This window comes from Aspergillus nidulans, chromosome I, assembly GCF_000011425.1.
Source record: "Aspergillus nidulans FGSC A4 chromosome I".
Classification (NCBI taxonomy): domain Eukaryota; kingdom Fungi; phylum Ascomycota; class Eurotiomycetes; order Eurotiales; family Aspergillaceae; genus Aspergillus; species Aspergillus nidulans.
The window spans coordinates 1228358-1243728 of record NC_066257.1 but is presented as its reverse complement, the minus strand read 5'-3'; the positions used below and the strand labels follow the sequence as shown (position 1 = coordinate 1243728).

Below are 15371 nucleotides of genomic sequence, written 5' to 3'. Positions count from 1 at the left end.
GACGTGGGTACACTCTTGGACATTTGCCCCGTATGGAGTCATGGAGTGTCTTCTTGGCTACTTCCCTATGTACTCCATAGTTTGTCCTGCAAGGGACAGCCCTATCGATCGGCGACCATTCAACATTCAGACCTTGCATACTAGCGATAAAAATACAACAAACAAAAACTGGAGTATTCCAGACGGACTTCTTACAAACATAAAGATGGCTATCGCCCCTGGGAAGGTAAAAAAGGTAAAAGTATGATGCCACGCGACGGGATAGATCGGGATGACGTAGATCGCCTCATACTATAGCCGAGCACCCGGCGGCTATCCGTTCCCCCATACCGGGCTGTATAGCACAATATAGTCTGACCTCGTCCCTGACTTCGTGCTTGTCCCTTATCGCTAGACGTTCGTCCCCCATCCCGCCGTAGCCTCTTTTCAGAATCCACCCAGCAATCAAACTATAAAACTTCTAAAAGTATTAGTCGCACCTCGCACCTCACCAATCAATAAATCCGAATCCAGTCTAGAACCGCCAACATGGTCATGTCTACTAGTGCCGCACCCACACCCTCAGCCTCAGCCTCAGCCCCGCAAACCGCCAACTCCAATGGTTCCATCGCATGCGCAAACACCGTTGCAACGCTCACGGGGACATGCCCCTGCGGCTCAATATCTGTCACAGTCACCGATCGCTCATTGGAAGGCAAACACGGGCAAAGGGACAGCAACCCCAACCTCACCATTGACGCTGAGAAAACAGCGATTCAAGATCGACAGAAGACCCTGAAAATGTATTTTGATTTGGATACAATGAGCGGACGGCAGATCGAGAAATTTTTCTGTTCGAGTTGCGGTTGGTATGTGGTTTGGCCCTGTCTTTCCTTGTGCTTCATGCCTACTCAATCTAACGTTAATTGATTTCACTTACTGTGAGAGCTCTGCTGATTCAGACAGTCCCATCATGTCGATGACCGCTCTATTACCGGGACAGGTGAATCTGACCATGGGGCTGTTTCCACGGATCCCTGCGTCTGGGTTCGAGACGACTTCGTCTGCTTTCCAGCCCCATCGCCATCAAAATCCTCACCCTCGATCACTTGAAGGCAGGTTAGACGATGTCGTGCAATGGAGTGCTAAGGCAAATGCGGGGTTAGCATGACGGGCTAGATTGATTGAAGATTAGAATCTGCAGCGTTAAGTTTCTTTACATCATGAGCAACGATAACGAGACCAGGACTGAATGACCCAATATACAAAATAATAAAACCGTTTTTGTCTTGTGCTTGCATTTCAGGGAACAATGTCTGTAAATACCGGATAAACTCCGTCAAACTCAACAACCAATTTGGCCCCTTTTCTGCCAAGGAGCTAACCAGAAGAGATTTCGCTAACAACAATGTAACGCCCGACCTCGGCTTGGAGAGCTACTTTTTCAACGTCTTAAAATCCTTGATGTTACCAGGGGCGAAGTCTGCGTCGTTCTTTGCACTTGGTGAGACACTCGGCGAGGCACGCGGGAAGCTGCACTAGCTATATCTACGGCAAAGCCCTATCACTATCATCCTGCTCACGAACCAATAACAACAGCATCAGCAATTTCAACATCAGCTTCAGCTTCAATTCCAACAGCCTACTACACTCCAGAACTCCCACACTGATCTACTCGGCACCGAACAGCAGCCAGTCCCGAGCTAACCATGTCATCATCCGACTCGAACCTTCCAGACTTCGAGCATTTTCTCTCCGACTCGAGCACAGATAGCTCCTCGAGCCACAGCTTCCCAACGGCTGTCATCGTGCTGCTTCCCCTTATAACCGGCGTTGTCTTGATGGCTGGGATCTGGTGCTTTGCCGTGAAACGTGGAGCCCGGAACCGGGCTCGGACTCTAGCGAAGGAGCAGGAGCAGGAGCAGCAGTCCAATCCTCATGGCAGTGGAGCTGGAGCTGGAGAGACGCTGATTCATATGCAGCAGATTCCACCTGTTGTAGTTAGGCCCGGGGAACGGCATGGGGTTGGTGATGGGGTTAGGAATGAGGTTGAGGATGCGCCGCCTCCTTACTCGGTGGCGGTGCAATCGGCGGACAGGAGCAGATAAGAGACGTTTGGTATTCATTTTCGGGCGTTTGTGTCTTAGTATAAGATAATGGAACTTGGCTGAGGCTGTCTGGTGAACTAGAAGAGTGTTACCAAGATGCTGCTATTAGTATACGAGTAGAACGGATACACCGTTTAGAATACTTCCGGCCAAGTCTGCTCAGTACCTGGCTTTGTTCCCACTACCTCATTTGCTCTCCGCCTACCGTTTAATATATGTACTCTGTAAGAGTAGTAGACGTATGGAAAAGCATCAAAATACGACAGCTAGAATCTCACCTCACCCAGTACCTTGCTGAATATTTACTCGGATGAGCAAGAGCCCGCGCCGGGCTAAGTTTATTAATTGTATGGTGTGGCGAGCGCCTCAATCTGGCAGATGTTGACGAAACCATATGCAGGGCATATCATTTCCCCGCTCTTTGCTCCTATACAGTCACTCAATCGACATCAGGCTAAAAGAACAGGAACGGGGGAGCTTCGCCAGACGCCGTTGCCTTGAGGCGCATTGCCGCATCATGGAAATTGCATGCACTTATAATCAAAGACAAAACTAATTCGCCCAATAACATAAAAGCTTTTTAAAAAATCCAAACCATGTCTCGTGGCCTGGTATTCCGCATCGGCATGCAGGATCCCAGAAGCTATGGATCTGCCAGACCAACTGTCGAACTATACCAGAGCCCTTCCCATGTTCTCTTAAAGCGTGTGATCCTACCTATGCGTGACCTATGCGTGACCCAACCGTGACACCAGCCCCGTCTACGTCAATAGCTGTAGAGGTCTGTGATGCTGGACTGAGATAGATTCACATCTCCCCGACGAGAGACTGCGGCTATGTACCGGCCAACGTAATCAGCATGACGAGTAAAGTACTCTCACGTATTCTCCGCTGGAAAGTAGCTGGGCTGCAGCAATATCCAAATGGGACGATTATGAATATATAGGCAGCACTCATGCTCAGCAGAGTAAGCCGATCAATCTCGAATACAAGAAAATCAATGCCTTTAGTGCTTTGGGTAGAATAAGCCGGCAACGACAACTGCACAAAATCGTCAATACCAACAACAGAGCCATAGACAGAATGCTCCGAGAGCGAAGTCAAGCAAGGACCAAACGAGCACCGCAAAGGAATGGACAGCAAAGTCAAATATCCCATGCGGCGCACAATCCTGCCTCAGTCTCATGGTGTGAATCAGGACGAGAACCAGGGGAAGGGCCTAAGCCAGCCATGCTCCAGCCATGCTCCAGCCAGATCTTATGCTTCGAACTTGGTTGGCTCAATCTTGCTTCACAAAATCTGATGCATTAGTAACGATGGCATCCGCGTTCTCCTCGATCTGTACCCTTCACACTTGAGCTCGGTAGTCTTCTCCAAGTGTCTGAATACATCATTGAGTGACTGGGATACCGATGTTGAGATCGAACTTGGCCCGTGAGAGCAATATTGATTTCAGATTCGAGTCAAGAAAGGTGGTTAGATGCCCGCTAGATGTGTTCGAAGGATGTTCTGGTCCCAGTCGGACTGAAGAACTGATTCTTCCCAGTATCATTCAGCGGGCTTACTGGGCACCTTCCCAAAGGGGCATGCTCTTCATTCCTGGGACCAGCAAAATAAACTCTTTCGCGTCCTAAGTTATCTACTGTGCTTACTAAATGGCCACTCGACAAGCCTCTGATTTGCTAACCCATCCTATTCACCAGCATAAGACGGTCATATTGAAGGTTTGAGAAGCGGCCTCGAACTACCAAAGGCATTTGTTCCATCTATGCCAGAGACAAAACAGGATTATCCAATTCACGTACCAAGCCCCTTGGAAGGTTGCGATGTCTTTCACAAAAGCGTAAACGCTCACAGCATGCTATGCTACGCGGTAATCCTCTTCTCTCGATATGTACGATAACAGTCAATTCGAACAAGGCCGCAACAACTCAGCCAACCTAAAAAGACGACCTTGACGATGTAGTTTGCACCGAAAATACAAGCTGGCCAAATGCACCGTGATCTAGCCGACGGGTCTGGATTTAACCATGTCCATTATGGGGCAAGCCACCAAACGGTATATAGCCTAGAGATTCCAGGAGCCCGATATGAGTATGATTGAGATAGCCGGCCCTTTGTCCTTCCGGCCTTGGTAAGGGTGACTTAACGATCCTATAGCCCATAATGATCTCTTCCAAACCCGCGGAAAGTGCGAATGGGCACCTGTGACTCTGTTTTCCGTAAAGGATGTAGTCGCAGACTGGCTCTTGGGTCAGATCTAAATGGACGTAATGAGGGAGATCGGAACTCGATCAGGAACTCTCGCTAGGATCAGGGAGCCTAGAGCCATGTCTGACCGTGGTCCCAAATCTGGAACTCGGGCGTGTCAGCTTGAGCCAAGTTCAAACTCACTCTGCATTTGATCTCCTGTTAGCTTAGCCGTACTGACCTGGCAATATCGGGCTCCGTCGGAGGCTCCGACGGAGGCTCTGCTGGTATGGAAGTTCCGGCATTGTCGGTGGCTGGCTGCGTCTGGGCCTCTCCCTACTCTAGATAAAGGGTCTCAGTGGACAAGCCTCTGCCAGTTTCAACTAAGGCACCCAAACTTCCTTAATCATGTTACCAAGGCATCTGTGAACCTTCTCATCTTAGCAACGATTCGGTAATCAAAAAATACGAGCAACTCACTACCGCTTGATCGACGAGACAAGGAATGGGTACCTAGTTTATATAACTAGATGGGTTTGATTTTGCGTCGAGGGATGTGTTGGATCAAAAGGTATCGTCACAGCACCTAGTTTCAAGCAATGACCACCAAAAGCGGATTCAGCTGCACCTTGCCTTGATAACGACCAAATATTTGAAGGCTGCAAAGATACAACCTTGCCGTATTAGTTTCATCGAGATTGAATATGTATGGCGAATATGTAAAGCGAGTCAGTCCTAGAGCTGATAACATTCTGCCCTGCGCTACCGCTTCACTTTTAGTTCGGCTCCGCCTAAGGACCCACGACCCCAGATGCTTCATTTTGAGAACTCTAGACATATCACGCATCAATGAGATCTCCCTTTCTCATACCTCAGCTCTTCAATAACGGCCGAAACGGCCAATGCAAATTGAAGAAGGCACGACATGTCCTGCCTCCGTCTCCGCAACTCTTGCGGCAACCCTTAGTGAACGTCTTAATCCCTCATGAAGCGAGGCCGTCTCTTTTGTTTTGACCTCGCTCTGCCGTGCTTTTCCGGTTCGCCATTCGTGGAGCTTCAAGTCAGGTGGGTCGCCGAGAGAGTCGCTTCAGTAGGATGAGCGGACTGAATCATGCCAGGAGGGTCTCGAATTCTAAGCTTATTTAGAGGCCAATATAGTGGGACTCTGAAACATCAGGCCTTCATTTTCCGACTGCTAAGGACCGTTTTGAGTGAACGCTCAACAAAATTAAAGTATTTGGTTGATTTTCCGAAGCGGAAATTCTCAACCACTTCGCAGCAGCTGTTCGTAACCGTATCTGATGCGGAGCACACGGATAGTGTCTGCACTGGACGGACTAATCTAGTCCAGGTCCCTGCGCCTGAAGAACCATTCATGCAGAAAAAAAGCGTTTGGCAGTGGCTTATCCTGGGGAATCCTGGCAACCAGACAGGGGTCAGTCCATAGGCGTGTGGGGTGCTCCGAACCCTGCGTCGACAAAAAACATGGCCTAACTTGACTAACGCTGAAATCCGAAGACCATCGCTGTACATGATCAATATGCTACGCGGTGTAATGGCAACTTTCTTGGACCCTGACGGACCTTAATCCTTCATTCCAAGAGAGCAGCGCCACACACCCTTACCAGCCATTTCATCTGCAGGGGATTCTTCAGGACAGGCGTCCAGTCCTGACTAACGCCACACCTCCACCGGTGATGCATCAAAGCAGGACAAATCCCGTGGCCGCTCCGGTCTTGGCTGTGACAAGATATATTGTCCATCTTGGCAGCCCAACCAGCAACCGCCTCCTCAATCTATCTGTTGTTCCGCCAAACCCGCGTTAAAGTGCCTCTTCCGTGGCTGTCCACGTCCTGATGTCTTGCCTGCAATTGGAGGGAACAAGAAAGGAAGCGGCAATGGCCAAGACTGCGCTGCCACAGCGAAAGAGTCCCTCGTGATTATGAAACGTATTGATGGCCTGGAATATCTCCTTTTCATGGATCCACCAATGGGTAAGAATTGCCTGTCGTTGTTCCTATATCGGACAATAGATATAAGAGGCCGCGAGAACCCTTCGATCGACACGCTTGCGCAATCAGCTCGTCACACCATTACTATCAGTTTCATCGTCAGTCATGTTGTCCAAGCTCGCTCTAGCATCTACCCTGATCCCTGCTGCTCTTGCCTGTCTGGGTTATGAAGGGGGTGTTCCGACACCTACCGCCTCATACTCCAACAGTGCCCCGATCGAGATCGCTGCAGGCCAGACCTTTGATGCCGGCTGGGCCCGGTACGACCGCGGATCTGGCGCTTGCACCGATGGCGAGGGCGGTAACGACGATGCCGTCTTCATCCTCCGGTCTGGCGCTACCCTGAAGAACGTCATCATCGGAAAGAATCAGAAGGAGGGTGTCCACTGTGAGGGTCCCTGCACCCTGGAGTTCGTCTGGTTCGAGGACGTCTGTGAGGACGCTATCACTGTCGTACGTCTCTGACTCTGTCCCAAACACTGGTTTTCGTGTACTGACCGTTGGCAAGCGAGGTGACTCGGCGGGAGACCATACATGGATCATCGGTGGTGGTACGTTCCTATTCGCGAAAGTGACTACTCGTTTTTCTCTGACCATGGCAATGAAAAGGCGCATATCACGCGTCCGATAAGATAGTGCAGCACAACGGGTGCGGAACAGTCAACGTGAGTCTTTCTATTCTTATATCTTTATTCTTTATCTTCTCTCTCTTCTTCATAGAGGGATGCCGCACTTACTGACCATTATCTTAAGATCATCAACTTCTACGCCGAGGACTACGGCAAGGTCTACCGCTCCTGCGGTAACTGCAGCTCCCAGTGCAAGCGCAACGTCTACATTGAGGGCGTGACCGCGTACGACGGCGGCGATATCTGCGGCATCAACTCGAACTATGGCGATACCTGTACTCTGAACAACGTCTGCACTGACGCCGACCACCCCTGTGTGCTCTACGAGGGATGCGCCGGCGGTTGCGAGCCCGAGAAGGTCGGCTACTGCTCCGGTTAAGTAACCTAGTGAGCACCAAAACCACGAGGTGGAAACGTGGAAACGGAACCGTCAAGGCTGAGACAATGGATGCGGGGAGACTGAGACTTGGTTGTCACCATGTGATTGTAAATAACAGTACTCGCTAACGCTCCTGCTGCTGCGGCCAAAAACTGGTGGAGAATCCGGCGAAATAACAATTCATTCCTTATTCCAATGAATAGCTGAACCTTGGGAGCTAGCTTCAGTGGTTGGTGCGTGATAGCGTGATAGAACTGGGCTATATAGCCTGGCAGCCACCCATGCTTAAGACACCTGCAACGCCACTGCGTCGCGCTAATGTAAGTCGTGCTCCATTAGGAGGGGATTCGCGGCGGGCAGTGATCGGCAGCAGGGACCGCGAATCTGAGAGCGAAGTCAAGATGGGGAAGCAGATGGGGTTGCTCTGTAATCCAAGCGATATCCAAACCTGGCGGCTAGGCGAAGCGAAAGTTATTCTGGGGTATGGCCAGTATACAATGCAATGACCATATACTTTGAAATCCCTCAACAACCCCAGCTTCAGCAGTGCTTTAAAGTTGATGTACTCAGTCGTAGGTATTGACCCCACGGGCACGGGAACTAAATGATAGAATGATCTGCCCGAACCAGACTTCCAAATCACGACGATATCTCTCCAAAGCTTCCAGAGATACTAGGCGTTCAATTTGGGTCAAGCGGTGAAGCAGGGTCCTTGCACCGGCAGAACTGCCTATTTATTCTGAAGGGTGCGGAAGACATGTTGCTTGTTTGATTATGGTCAATATGATGATGGCTGATGACGCCTCAAGCATAAGATGTGGTCTTTCTAGCGATCGACAGCGACCAAAGCAAGGTGCACTTTACCTATCGCGGGGTGCAGTGACAAAGGAGGCCTGCTTATCTCTTGGCTTTGCGAGATCAAGTCACCCATGACGTCCGAGTCCAACAATAACGAGGGAAATCCCGGTGATCTCTCCTGCTCTATACGCTGCATCCACTTTGTCATGGGATGAGCGATGTGACTGTTCTGGTTCCGGTTGTGGTCGTAGTTTTGGTTGTGGGTGATGGCGAGTCATCTGCCACTAAGACGCCATTCCGCGACTTTCTCCTCACCGTTTATTGTCTCTCACCTCCCGACTCTTCAACCTTCTCTCTCTTTCAACGTACCCATCCGCCTTTGTGCTCTCCTTTTCGTTCTTGTTGCTTTTACGGTATTATAATATATTTTGCTTTCTTGTCTTCCTTGTTCCCGCCTTACTACAAGAGTACATAAGGGACCAGGGGTCGTCGTGATCGGGTACCGTGGTAGCTGGAGCTAGACTCAATATTGGGCCTGAACCAACCTAACCCACATCTTTCCTCCCAGCCTTCCCAGTCTGCAAGGGGATCATGTTGGTCGGTGAGTAATCATAGCAGGCATTTAATTCCGATGCAGCTGACAAGCTCCAGACCACCAGAAACATTAAGGGGAAACGTCTTCATCATGCCCCGATCGATTCCGTCCTATTTCACTTCCGCTCCACCGGCGGAAGAGCACCACGACCCGGAGAATGTCAGCCCAGGCCCAAGACTTAACCCACGAACCGCTCCGCCGTCCCCGTCCGTCATGCGGAGAACCTACAGCCATCTATCAGAATCACATACTGCCTACCAGTCTTTGGAGCCGCCCTTAGAGGCTGGTGAGACCACCAGCCTCTTGGGCAAGGCGAAGGAAGGGGGCTCTGGCCGGATGGAGCCGCAACGGTCCTATACTACTTTTTCTGCATCCTCTGGGCCTGAATCGGGATTCAGGTATACGCTCCTGGGGAGTAGTCTGCGCCGGTCGCGTCACCATAGCCGGGCGAACTCGGTACATCAGCGGTTCAGTCGGCGGGCCAGCATGGATGAGGTTCCGGTTGAGAGCACGGCTGCTTCGATTAAAGATGCTATGACCTCGTCGTTCATGGACGACCGGTTGTGGTATGACCAGTTCACCTCGACGGACTGGGTGCATGATAGTGTGGCTGACGGGGTGCGGCTACGGGAGCTGCGACGGAGGAAGGATATACGCGGTCGACTTTTGGCCTTGTTTGATGGCGCGCAGGGCTGGATTCTGGTTGCGTTGATTGGATGCATCGTTGCGGCGATTGCATACTTTGTCGATATCACAGAGGAGTACGTTTTTGGGTTGAAGAATGGGATTTGCACGACTGGTTGGTTGCGAAGTCGGGAGACTTGCTGCGCGGATGAGGAAGAGTGTCCTGCTTGGCGGTCGTGGTCGGAGATGATGAACCACCATGGTGGAGGGAGTGTTTCGGTTGATTTCGGGATCTACGTCTTGTGGTCGGTGATTCTTGCCGCTATCTCTTGTCTTTTGACGTTACTCACCAAGACGGTCGTCCCGTCATCGGTATCGCTGACTACGTTGGACGAGAACCTGGGTGCCAACGGCTCCAGACAAGCCACCGAAGCTGATGGCTCGCCCGCGTCGGTGTCCGGCTCGTCTCCATATCCGCCGCTGCCGCTGCGTCCTGACATGGTCTACTATTCGGCTGCTGGTAGCGGTGTCGCCGAGGTAAAGGTTATCAATAGCGGCTTTGTCCTGCACGGTTACCTTGGCTTTAAGACGCTAGTTATCAAGACATTGGCTCTAATCTTCAGTGTGGCCTCCGGTCTCAGTCTCGGAAAGGAGGGCCCGTACGTCCATATCGCGACTTGCGTTGGAAACATAGCCTGCCGGCTGTTTAGTAAGTACAATCTCAACGATGGCAAACGACGTGAGGTCCTCAGTGCCAGTGCTGCCAGTGGTGTGGCCGTAGCATTTGGAGCACCGATCGGCGGTGTTCTATTTAGCCTCGAGGAAGTCAGCTACTACTTTCCGCCAAAGACCCTCTTCCGGACATTCTTCTGCTGTATTGCCGCTGCTCTATCGCTCAAGTTCTTCAACCCGTACGGCACTGGCAAAATAGTTTTGTTCGAAGTCCGGTATCTTGGCGATTGGGAGATCTTTGAGCTGGCCATTTTCATGTTTTTGGGTGTTCTTGGGGGCGCAGCAGGTGCTCTCTTCATCAAGGCTTCAAGCATATGGGCTAAGTCGTTCCGTCGCATCCCCGTCATCAAGCGCTGGCCACTCTTTGAGGTTGGCCTCGTAGCATTGGTGACTGGACTGATCAGCTTCTGGAACCCTTACACGAAACTGCCGGTAACAGAGCTGCTGTTCCAATTAGCCAGTCCGTGCGAGCACTCAACTTCAGACGGACTGTGCCCCCATCCGGAAGGTATTGGCGAGGTTATCCGCGCACTTACCATAGCATTCGTGATCAAAAGCTTTTTGACAATCGTCACATTCGGCATTAAGGTCCCTGCCGGTATTTATGTCCCCTCAATGGTAGTCGGTGGTCTTATGGGCCGCATTGTTGGCCATGTGACCCAGTATCTGGCGCTGCAGTACCCCAACTTCTTCCTCTTCGGATCCTCGTGCGCCGCTGGTACAGGCATGGAATCTTGTGTAACACCTGGAGTTTACGCCATGGTTGCTGCAGGTGCGACCATGTGTGGAGTCACGCGCTTATCCGTCACCCTTGCTGTTATCTTGTTCGAGTTAACCGGCAGCCTGGACCACGTCTTGCCATTTTCGTTGGCTGTTCTTTGCGCAAAGTGGACTGCCGACGCCATTGAGCCGCATAGTATCTATGACTTCCTAACTGAAATGAATTCCTACCCCTTCCTCGACAACAAACTCCAGACTGTCTCCGACGCCGTGCTCGGCGACATAGTGCGCCCAATCCGCCGCAGCCGACTCATTGATATTACTGAGACACCGCTCGTCCCGGCACGCGAGCTCCGCTCCAAGCTCCAGCATCTCCTTATGGCAGGCGAGCTAGATAGTGGTCTTCCGATCCTCCGCGACGGTGTCTTAATAGGGCTTATCCCGGCGCCGGACCTGGAGTATGCCCTCGATAACCTTGAAGATGAGGATCGAACATCTTGTCTCATGGCTACTGATACCTCGTCTGTTGTATCCGACACGGACGATGAGGATACGCTGCAAGTGGATTTCACGAAGTATATAGATCCGGTAAGATCCCCTTACCCTCTTTTTTCTGTGATATATGCTAATATTTGTTTATTATAGGCGCCCCTTGCCCTGGACATCCACTCCCCCATAGATCTTGTTTACCAATGCTTCGTCAAACTTGGCTTGCGCTATCTCTGCGTTTTGCATGATGGGCAGTATGCGGGACTTGTACACAAAAAGGCTTTTGTGAAGTTTATGAAAGAGCAGCACTAGAAAGACTCTAGACTCCCCGGAAACTGGGTGGGTTTTGAGCATCAGTGCATACTATAACCATCCCTGACATACTACCGGTTCTCAGGTTTCTGGATAACCAACCGACCTCGATTTCATATTATTTTTTTTGTCTGTGAAACTGTTTAGATGTTTGTATATTAGCGTTGGCATTCTGTTTTGACTCCCTATGGTTGTGCCATGTCTGATTGTTCCCCCTTCCTTTGGGGTGCGTTGCTTGTTTGTCTTTTACAGTTCTCTTTGCATATGCATGTGCATGACCAGCGGTTACATATACGATGACATGAGGCATATATTGGATTTCTCAACCATACGCCAGGGTATCTATTCAATGCTGACACAACTACTAAAAGTGGCATAATATGTAGTATGCCGTCGTCGACTAGACCTTCTCATACCCAACCATCCGCACTCTGACATCCCCTTCCTCAGTCCACTCGCCTGTAACCTCCTCACCAACCCACCCTGTTACTTCAGCAGGGCTAACCTTCCTCCATTTCCCACTGTTAAGTTCCTCCGCATCAACTGGGAAAAAAGTATCACATTCGAACCCACTCCCATCAAGTTTCTCCACATCCGTCATGACAATCCGGATCGTCCGCTCGTTTTCGGATCTCGAGCCCAATTTCAATGACGCATTATAGATCTCCGCACCCCCGATCACGTAAATATTCCCAACACCTTCCTCACCGGCAGCAGCATTATCAAGCCTCCTCAGCGCCTCCTCAAGACTCCTCTCCACAAACGCCCCTGTGCTCCCCTCTTTCACAGGGGGCGCAACAACTGCAGTCACAGCAGCCGCATTGACTGGCTCCTCCCCCGAATTCCTACCCTCAGCCTGATTCTGAGGCTGCTGTTTGGCCTTCGCCTCCGCAGCCTCCCTCTCCCTCTCCAATTTGCTCTCCAAATCGATTTTCACGCGCTCCGCAACGCTTCCATCTGGATCCCTTGAAATCACCACATTCAGCCGTTTCCCGAGTGGACGGAGTCTCGGCGGGATGGAGTCGTACGTCTTGCGGCCCATGATTAGAGCGTTCGTGCGGGGTTTATTGGAGATGGATGGAGATGTGGAGGGAGGGCGAGCTGTGATGCGCGCGAAGAAGGACATGTCGGCTTTTATGCGTGGCCACGGAAGCGTCCCATTTGCGCCAATACCTAGCCGGAACCCATGGCCAGGTGATGGGCGAGAAACTGGTGTCGTTGCGACGACAAGGGTCAGAGGGAGAGGGGGAGGTGTTGTTGGCATTGTAGGGCGATTGCGTCTAGGGGTTGCTGAGAGTTTTGAATCCAATATTTGGTGGACAAGTGAGTATCGTAGATTCTTGTCAACCCTGTATTTGTTGTGCGGAAGCAGTGGGCTGTGAAATTAGGTTCAAAAGTGTTGGTGCTGTTCCGATGGAAGCTGGCGGGGAGCAGTTTTCTTATCAAATGGGCCGACATGCAAGGCGGAGGGAGCTATGCTCTACGCCTAACCCTTACCTATAGTAGCCTTATGATATATGGGCCAGCATCAAATAAAGAACTCCAGTTAGTCAAAGAAAAGAAGGTATGTTTGCTTTGATAGTATTTTATTCGGGTATCATCATATCCCCAGCAATATATAGCACCAAAACACCAACGCGCCAATCTTCATGCTCTAGATCCATGAGACACATAAGACCAACGCCAAACTATCAGAATCACCAGACATGACCATGCATAAACCTAAATGGTATCTGCGAATGCCGCAGAGGAAAATCGTCAAGTCATTTCTTGGGCGCCTTTAATATTCCCGCATCCTCAATGATCTTCTGAATGACAGCGGCATCCTGCTCCAATCCCTCGCGGCGTTTGGTCTCGGATTCGTCTTCGCCCAGTGTGTCAAGCTTGCCAAATAGCCAAGTCTCCTTCATTGTACGGGTGAGTGAGAGGATGTCTTCCGCGGCGCGGATCTGTTTTCGTCGAGGAGTGGTATCAGTATGCAGTGATAGACGAATTGGCCTGGTTTAAGAGTAGGAGCGCCAATAAATAGCGCTAGAATAAGGACGTACCAGTGCCGTAGACTCGACATCTAGCTGATATGTCTCGACGGCAGTTGTGGTGTGGCTTGTGCTTTCGACCTGGCAAAAGCAGAACCAGTCAGCGGCCATAATTACCAAATTACGCAATTCCGATGCCAATAAAGAGAGTGAGAACAGCGCACCGTAGCAGTAGCCATGATATTCTCGAACCGCTGTAGTAATTGCGAGATGTCGGTGTTTATGCGGTCTATTTATTGAGATACGTAAGCATCATTTCCATCTGTCCTTCAAGCCAGATTGCGCGTGTCTTCGCGATTCATAAATTGGACATACTGTGCATGTTCTTAGACGTCGGTTGTAGGTCCATCTTGATTTTCTGGTTTTTTTAAAGGCTTTCTTTTGCTGGTGAGCTGAAGGTGAGATGGCGGGGTACTCGGCGGCGGTGGATTTATGCCGGCATAATGATATGATTGTGAGAACAGATCATGTACTTCTAAGAATAATTTGGACTGCTTTGCTTGCAATAGATGATCAGGATCCTATGTTCATTTACTTCGCTAAAATGCCCTAACAAGTACAGGTCTGTATCGCAGCCCGGACGCCTCAACGCCATGTATCTGTATGCCGGCTAGAATCATCACCTAACGACGAATAGTATGCCAAAGACGGTAGATCTTGATTGCCGGAGCAAGTTGTTGACAGTCCAACTATCGCACATACTTCGACATAAACTTCTTGTGAAAGTCAGACCGTAGCAGGTCGTTGACAAACTCCTTTCCCCTCTTGTCCTCCGTTCCGCGAGCTTGGTTCTTAAAAACGACGTCGTCATCCCATCGTCGCTTTATGTTAAAGTCTGAAGGGTTGAGTAGCGGATTGCCTCGCGCAATGTCCACCTCCCGTTGTTCCTCCTCCTTGGCGGCGCGCTCGCGTTCCTGACCAAGTAAGCATCATTTGCTTACGCATGATATGGCTCTTGACATACCTCTTTTTCTTTCTGAGCTAAGCGTTCCTTTTTGATTTTCTCAAGCTCTCGCATGAGCTCGGCGGCCTCGTCCTCGTCATCACTGGGCTTGTTAGCTCGCAACAGAGCACTGGCACCATACCACTAACCTCTCGTCCTCGCTGCTATCTTCTTCCGACGCTTCCGAATCTGCATCTATCTCTCTCGTTTCCTCTAATATCCGCCGCCGCTTTGCTTCCGGGTCTTCTTCTAATTCTCCATCTCCTCCATTCGCAGGGGCGCCTTCAAGCTGACGCTTGGGAGTGCTTTCGGCAGATGCTTCAGGAACGGGAGCTCCATTCTTCTTGGCAAAGTGAGCGGCCTCTGCCTGGAGCAGCTCCGCGCGCAGGTCGCGACGCGCTGCTTCACCCTCGGTTCCCTGGCCAGATTGACTTGTTCCGTCAGGATCACCCAGATAATACACAACACAGTCGAAGTGACTCACCGAACTTTCAGGTGAGTATATGCTGGGAGGAGGCGTTGATGGTATGCTGGACCGCGGAGGGCCTCTTTCCCTCGTGCCTAAATTCTGTGAGCGGTTGATCTGAAAGGAGGAAGATAGGTCTTACGGGATCAAAGGTGGGTCTGTGAGCTGCGGCATGTTAGCTAGAGTTCCTGAAATATAGGGAAGAGGTGCATACCGGTAGTCATGATATGTAGCGCGAGTCCAGTGAGTCAAAGATGGTTGCAGTTCGTGAGATTGCCATGTTGATAAAGCCTCAGGCTAACATATTTCGTCCTCACCGCCTTCGAAACAAGCTCTTTATTGGCCGGAACATCAATGAA

The 15371-nt window shown here is 50.7% G+C and overlaps 7 protein-coding genes across 7 annotated transcripts, besides 1 other annotated feature; 4 read left to right on the top strand and 3 right to left on the bottom strand.

Annotated features, from left to right (window-relative positions):
* Positions 1 to 15371: part of a sequence feature (contig 1.104 1606..297769(-1)) that runs on past both edges of the window.
* On the top strand, positions 529 to 1150 carry ANIA_06105 (uncharacterized protein; the record flags this gene model as incomplete). Its single annotated transcript, XM_658617.1, has 2 exons — positions 529 to 848; positions 946 to 1150. The coding sequence occupies 2 exons, from the start codon at positions 529 to 531 to the stop codon at positions 1148 to 1150; spliced, it is 525 nt and encodes a 174-aa protein (XP_663709.1).
* Positions 1599 to 2087, top strand: ANIA_10773 (uncharacterized protein; the record flags this gene model as incomplete). The annotated part of the gene is made up of 1 exon (XM_050611949.1): positions 1599 to 2087. The coding sequence occupies exon 1, from the start codon at positions 1689 to 1691 to the stop codon at positions 2085 to 2087; it is 399 nt and encodes a 132-aa protein (XP_050467004.1). The 5' UTR covers positions 1599 to 1688.
* Positions 6395 to 7297, top strand: ANIA_06106 (protein plyF; the record flags this gene model as incomplete). Its single annotated transcript, XM_658618.1, has 4 exons — positions 6395 to 6742; positions 6798 to 6840; positions 6899 to 6954; positions 7010 to 7297. 4 exons carry the CDS (start codon positions 6395 to 6397, stop codon positions 7295 to 7297), a joined length of 735 nt encoding a protein of 244 aa, XP_663710.1.
* Positions 8781 to 11567, top strand: ANIA_06107 (chloride channel protein clcA; the record flags this gene model as incomplete). The annotated part of the gene is made up of 2 exons (XM_658619.1): positions 8781 to 11354; positions 11412 to 11567. The coding sequence occupies 2 exons, from the start codon at positions 8781 to 8783 to the stop codon at positions 11565 to 11567; spliced, it is 2730 nt and encodes a 909-aa protein (XP_663711.1).
* Positions 11910 to 12609, bottom strand: ANIA_06108 (dihydrofolate reductase; the record flags this gene model as incomplete). The annotated part of the gene is made up of 2 exons (XM_658620.1): positions 11910 to 11931; positions 11984 to 12609. The coding sequence occupies 2 exons, from the start codon at positions 12607 to 12609 to the stop codon at positions 11910 to 11912; spliced, it is 648 nt and encodes a 215-aa protein (XP_663712.1).
* ANIA_06109 (RNA polymerase II mediator complex head subunit MED22) lies at positions 13331 to 13952 on the bottom strand (the record flags this gene model as incomplete). The annotated part of the gene is made up of 4 exons (XM_658621.1): positions 13331 to 13516; positions 13616 to 13684; positions 13768 to 13832; positions 13919 to 13952. 4 exons carry the CDS (start codon positions 13950 to 13952, stop codon positions 13331 to 13333), a joined length of 354 nt encoding a protein of 117 aa, XP_663713.1.
* Positions 14293 to 15236, bottom strand: ANIA_06110 (protein cwc15; the record flags this gene model as incomplete). Its single annotated transcript, XM_658622.1, has 6 exons — positions 14293 to 14517; positions 14568 to 14649; positions 14696 to 14977; positions 15031 to 15107; positions 15155 to 15177; positions 15227 to 15236. 6 exons carry the CDS (start codon positions 15234 to 15236, stop codon positions 14293 to 14295), a joined length of 699 nt encoding a protein of 232 aa, XP_663714.1.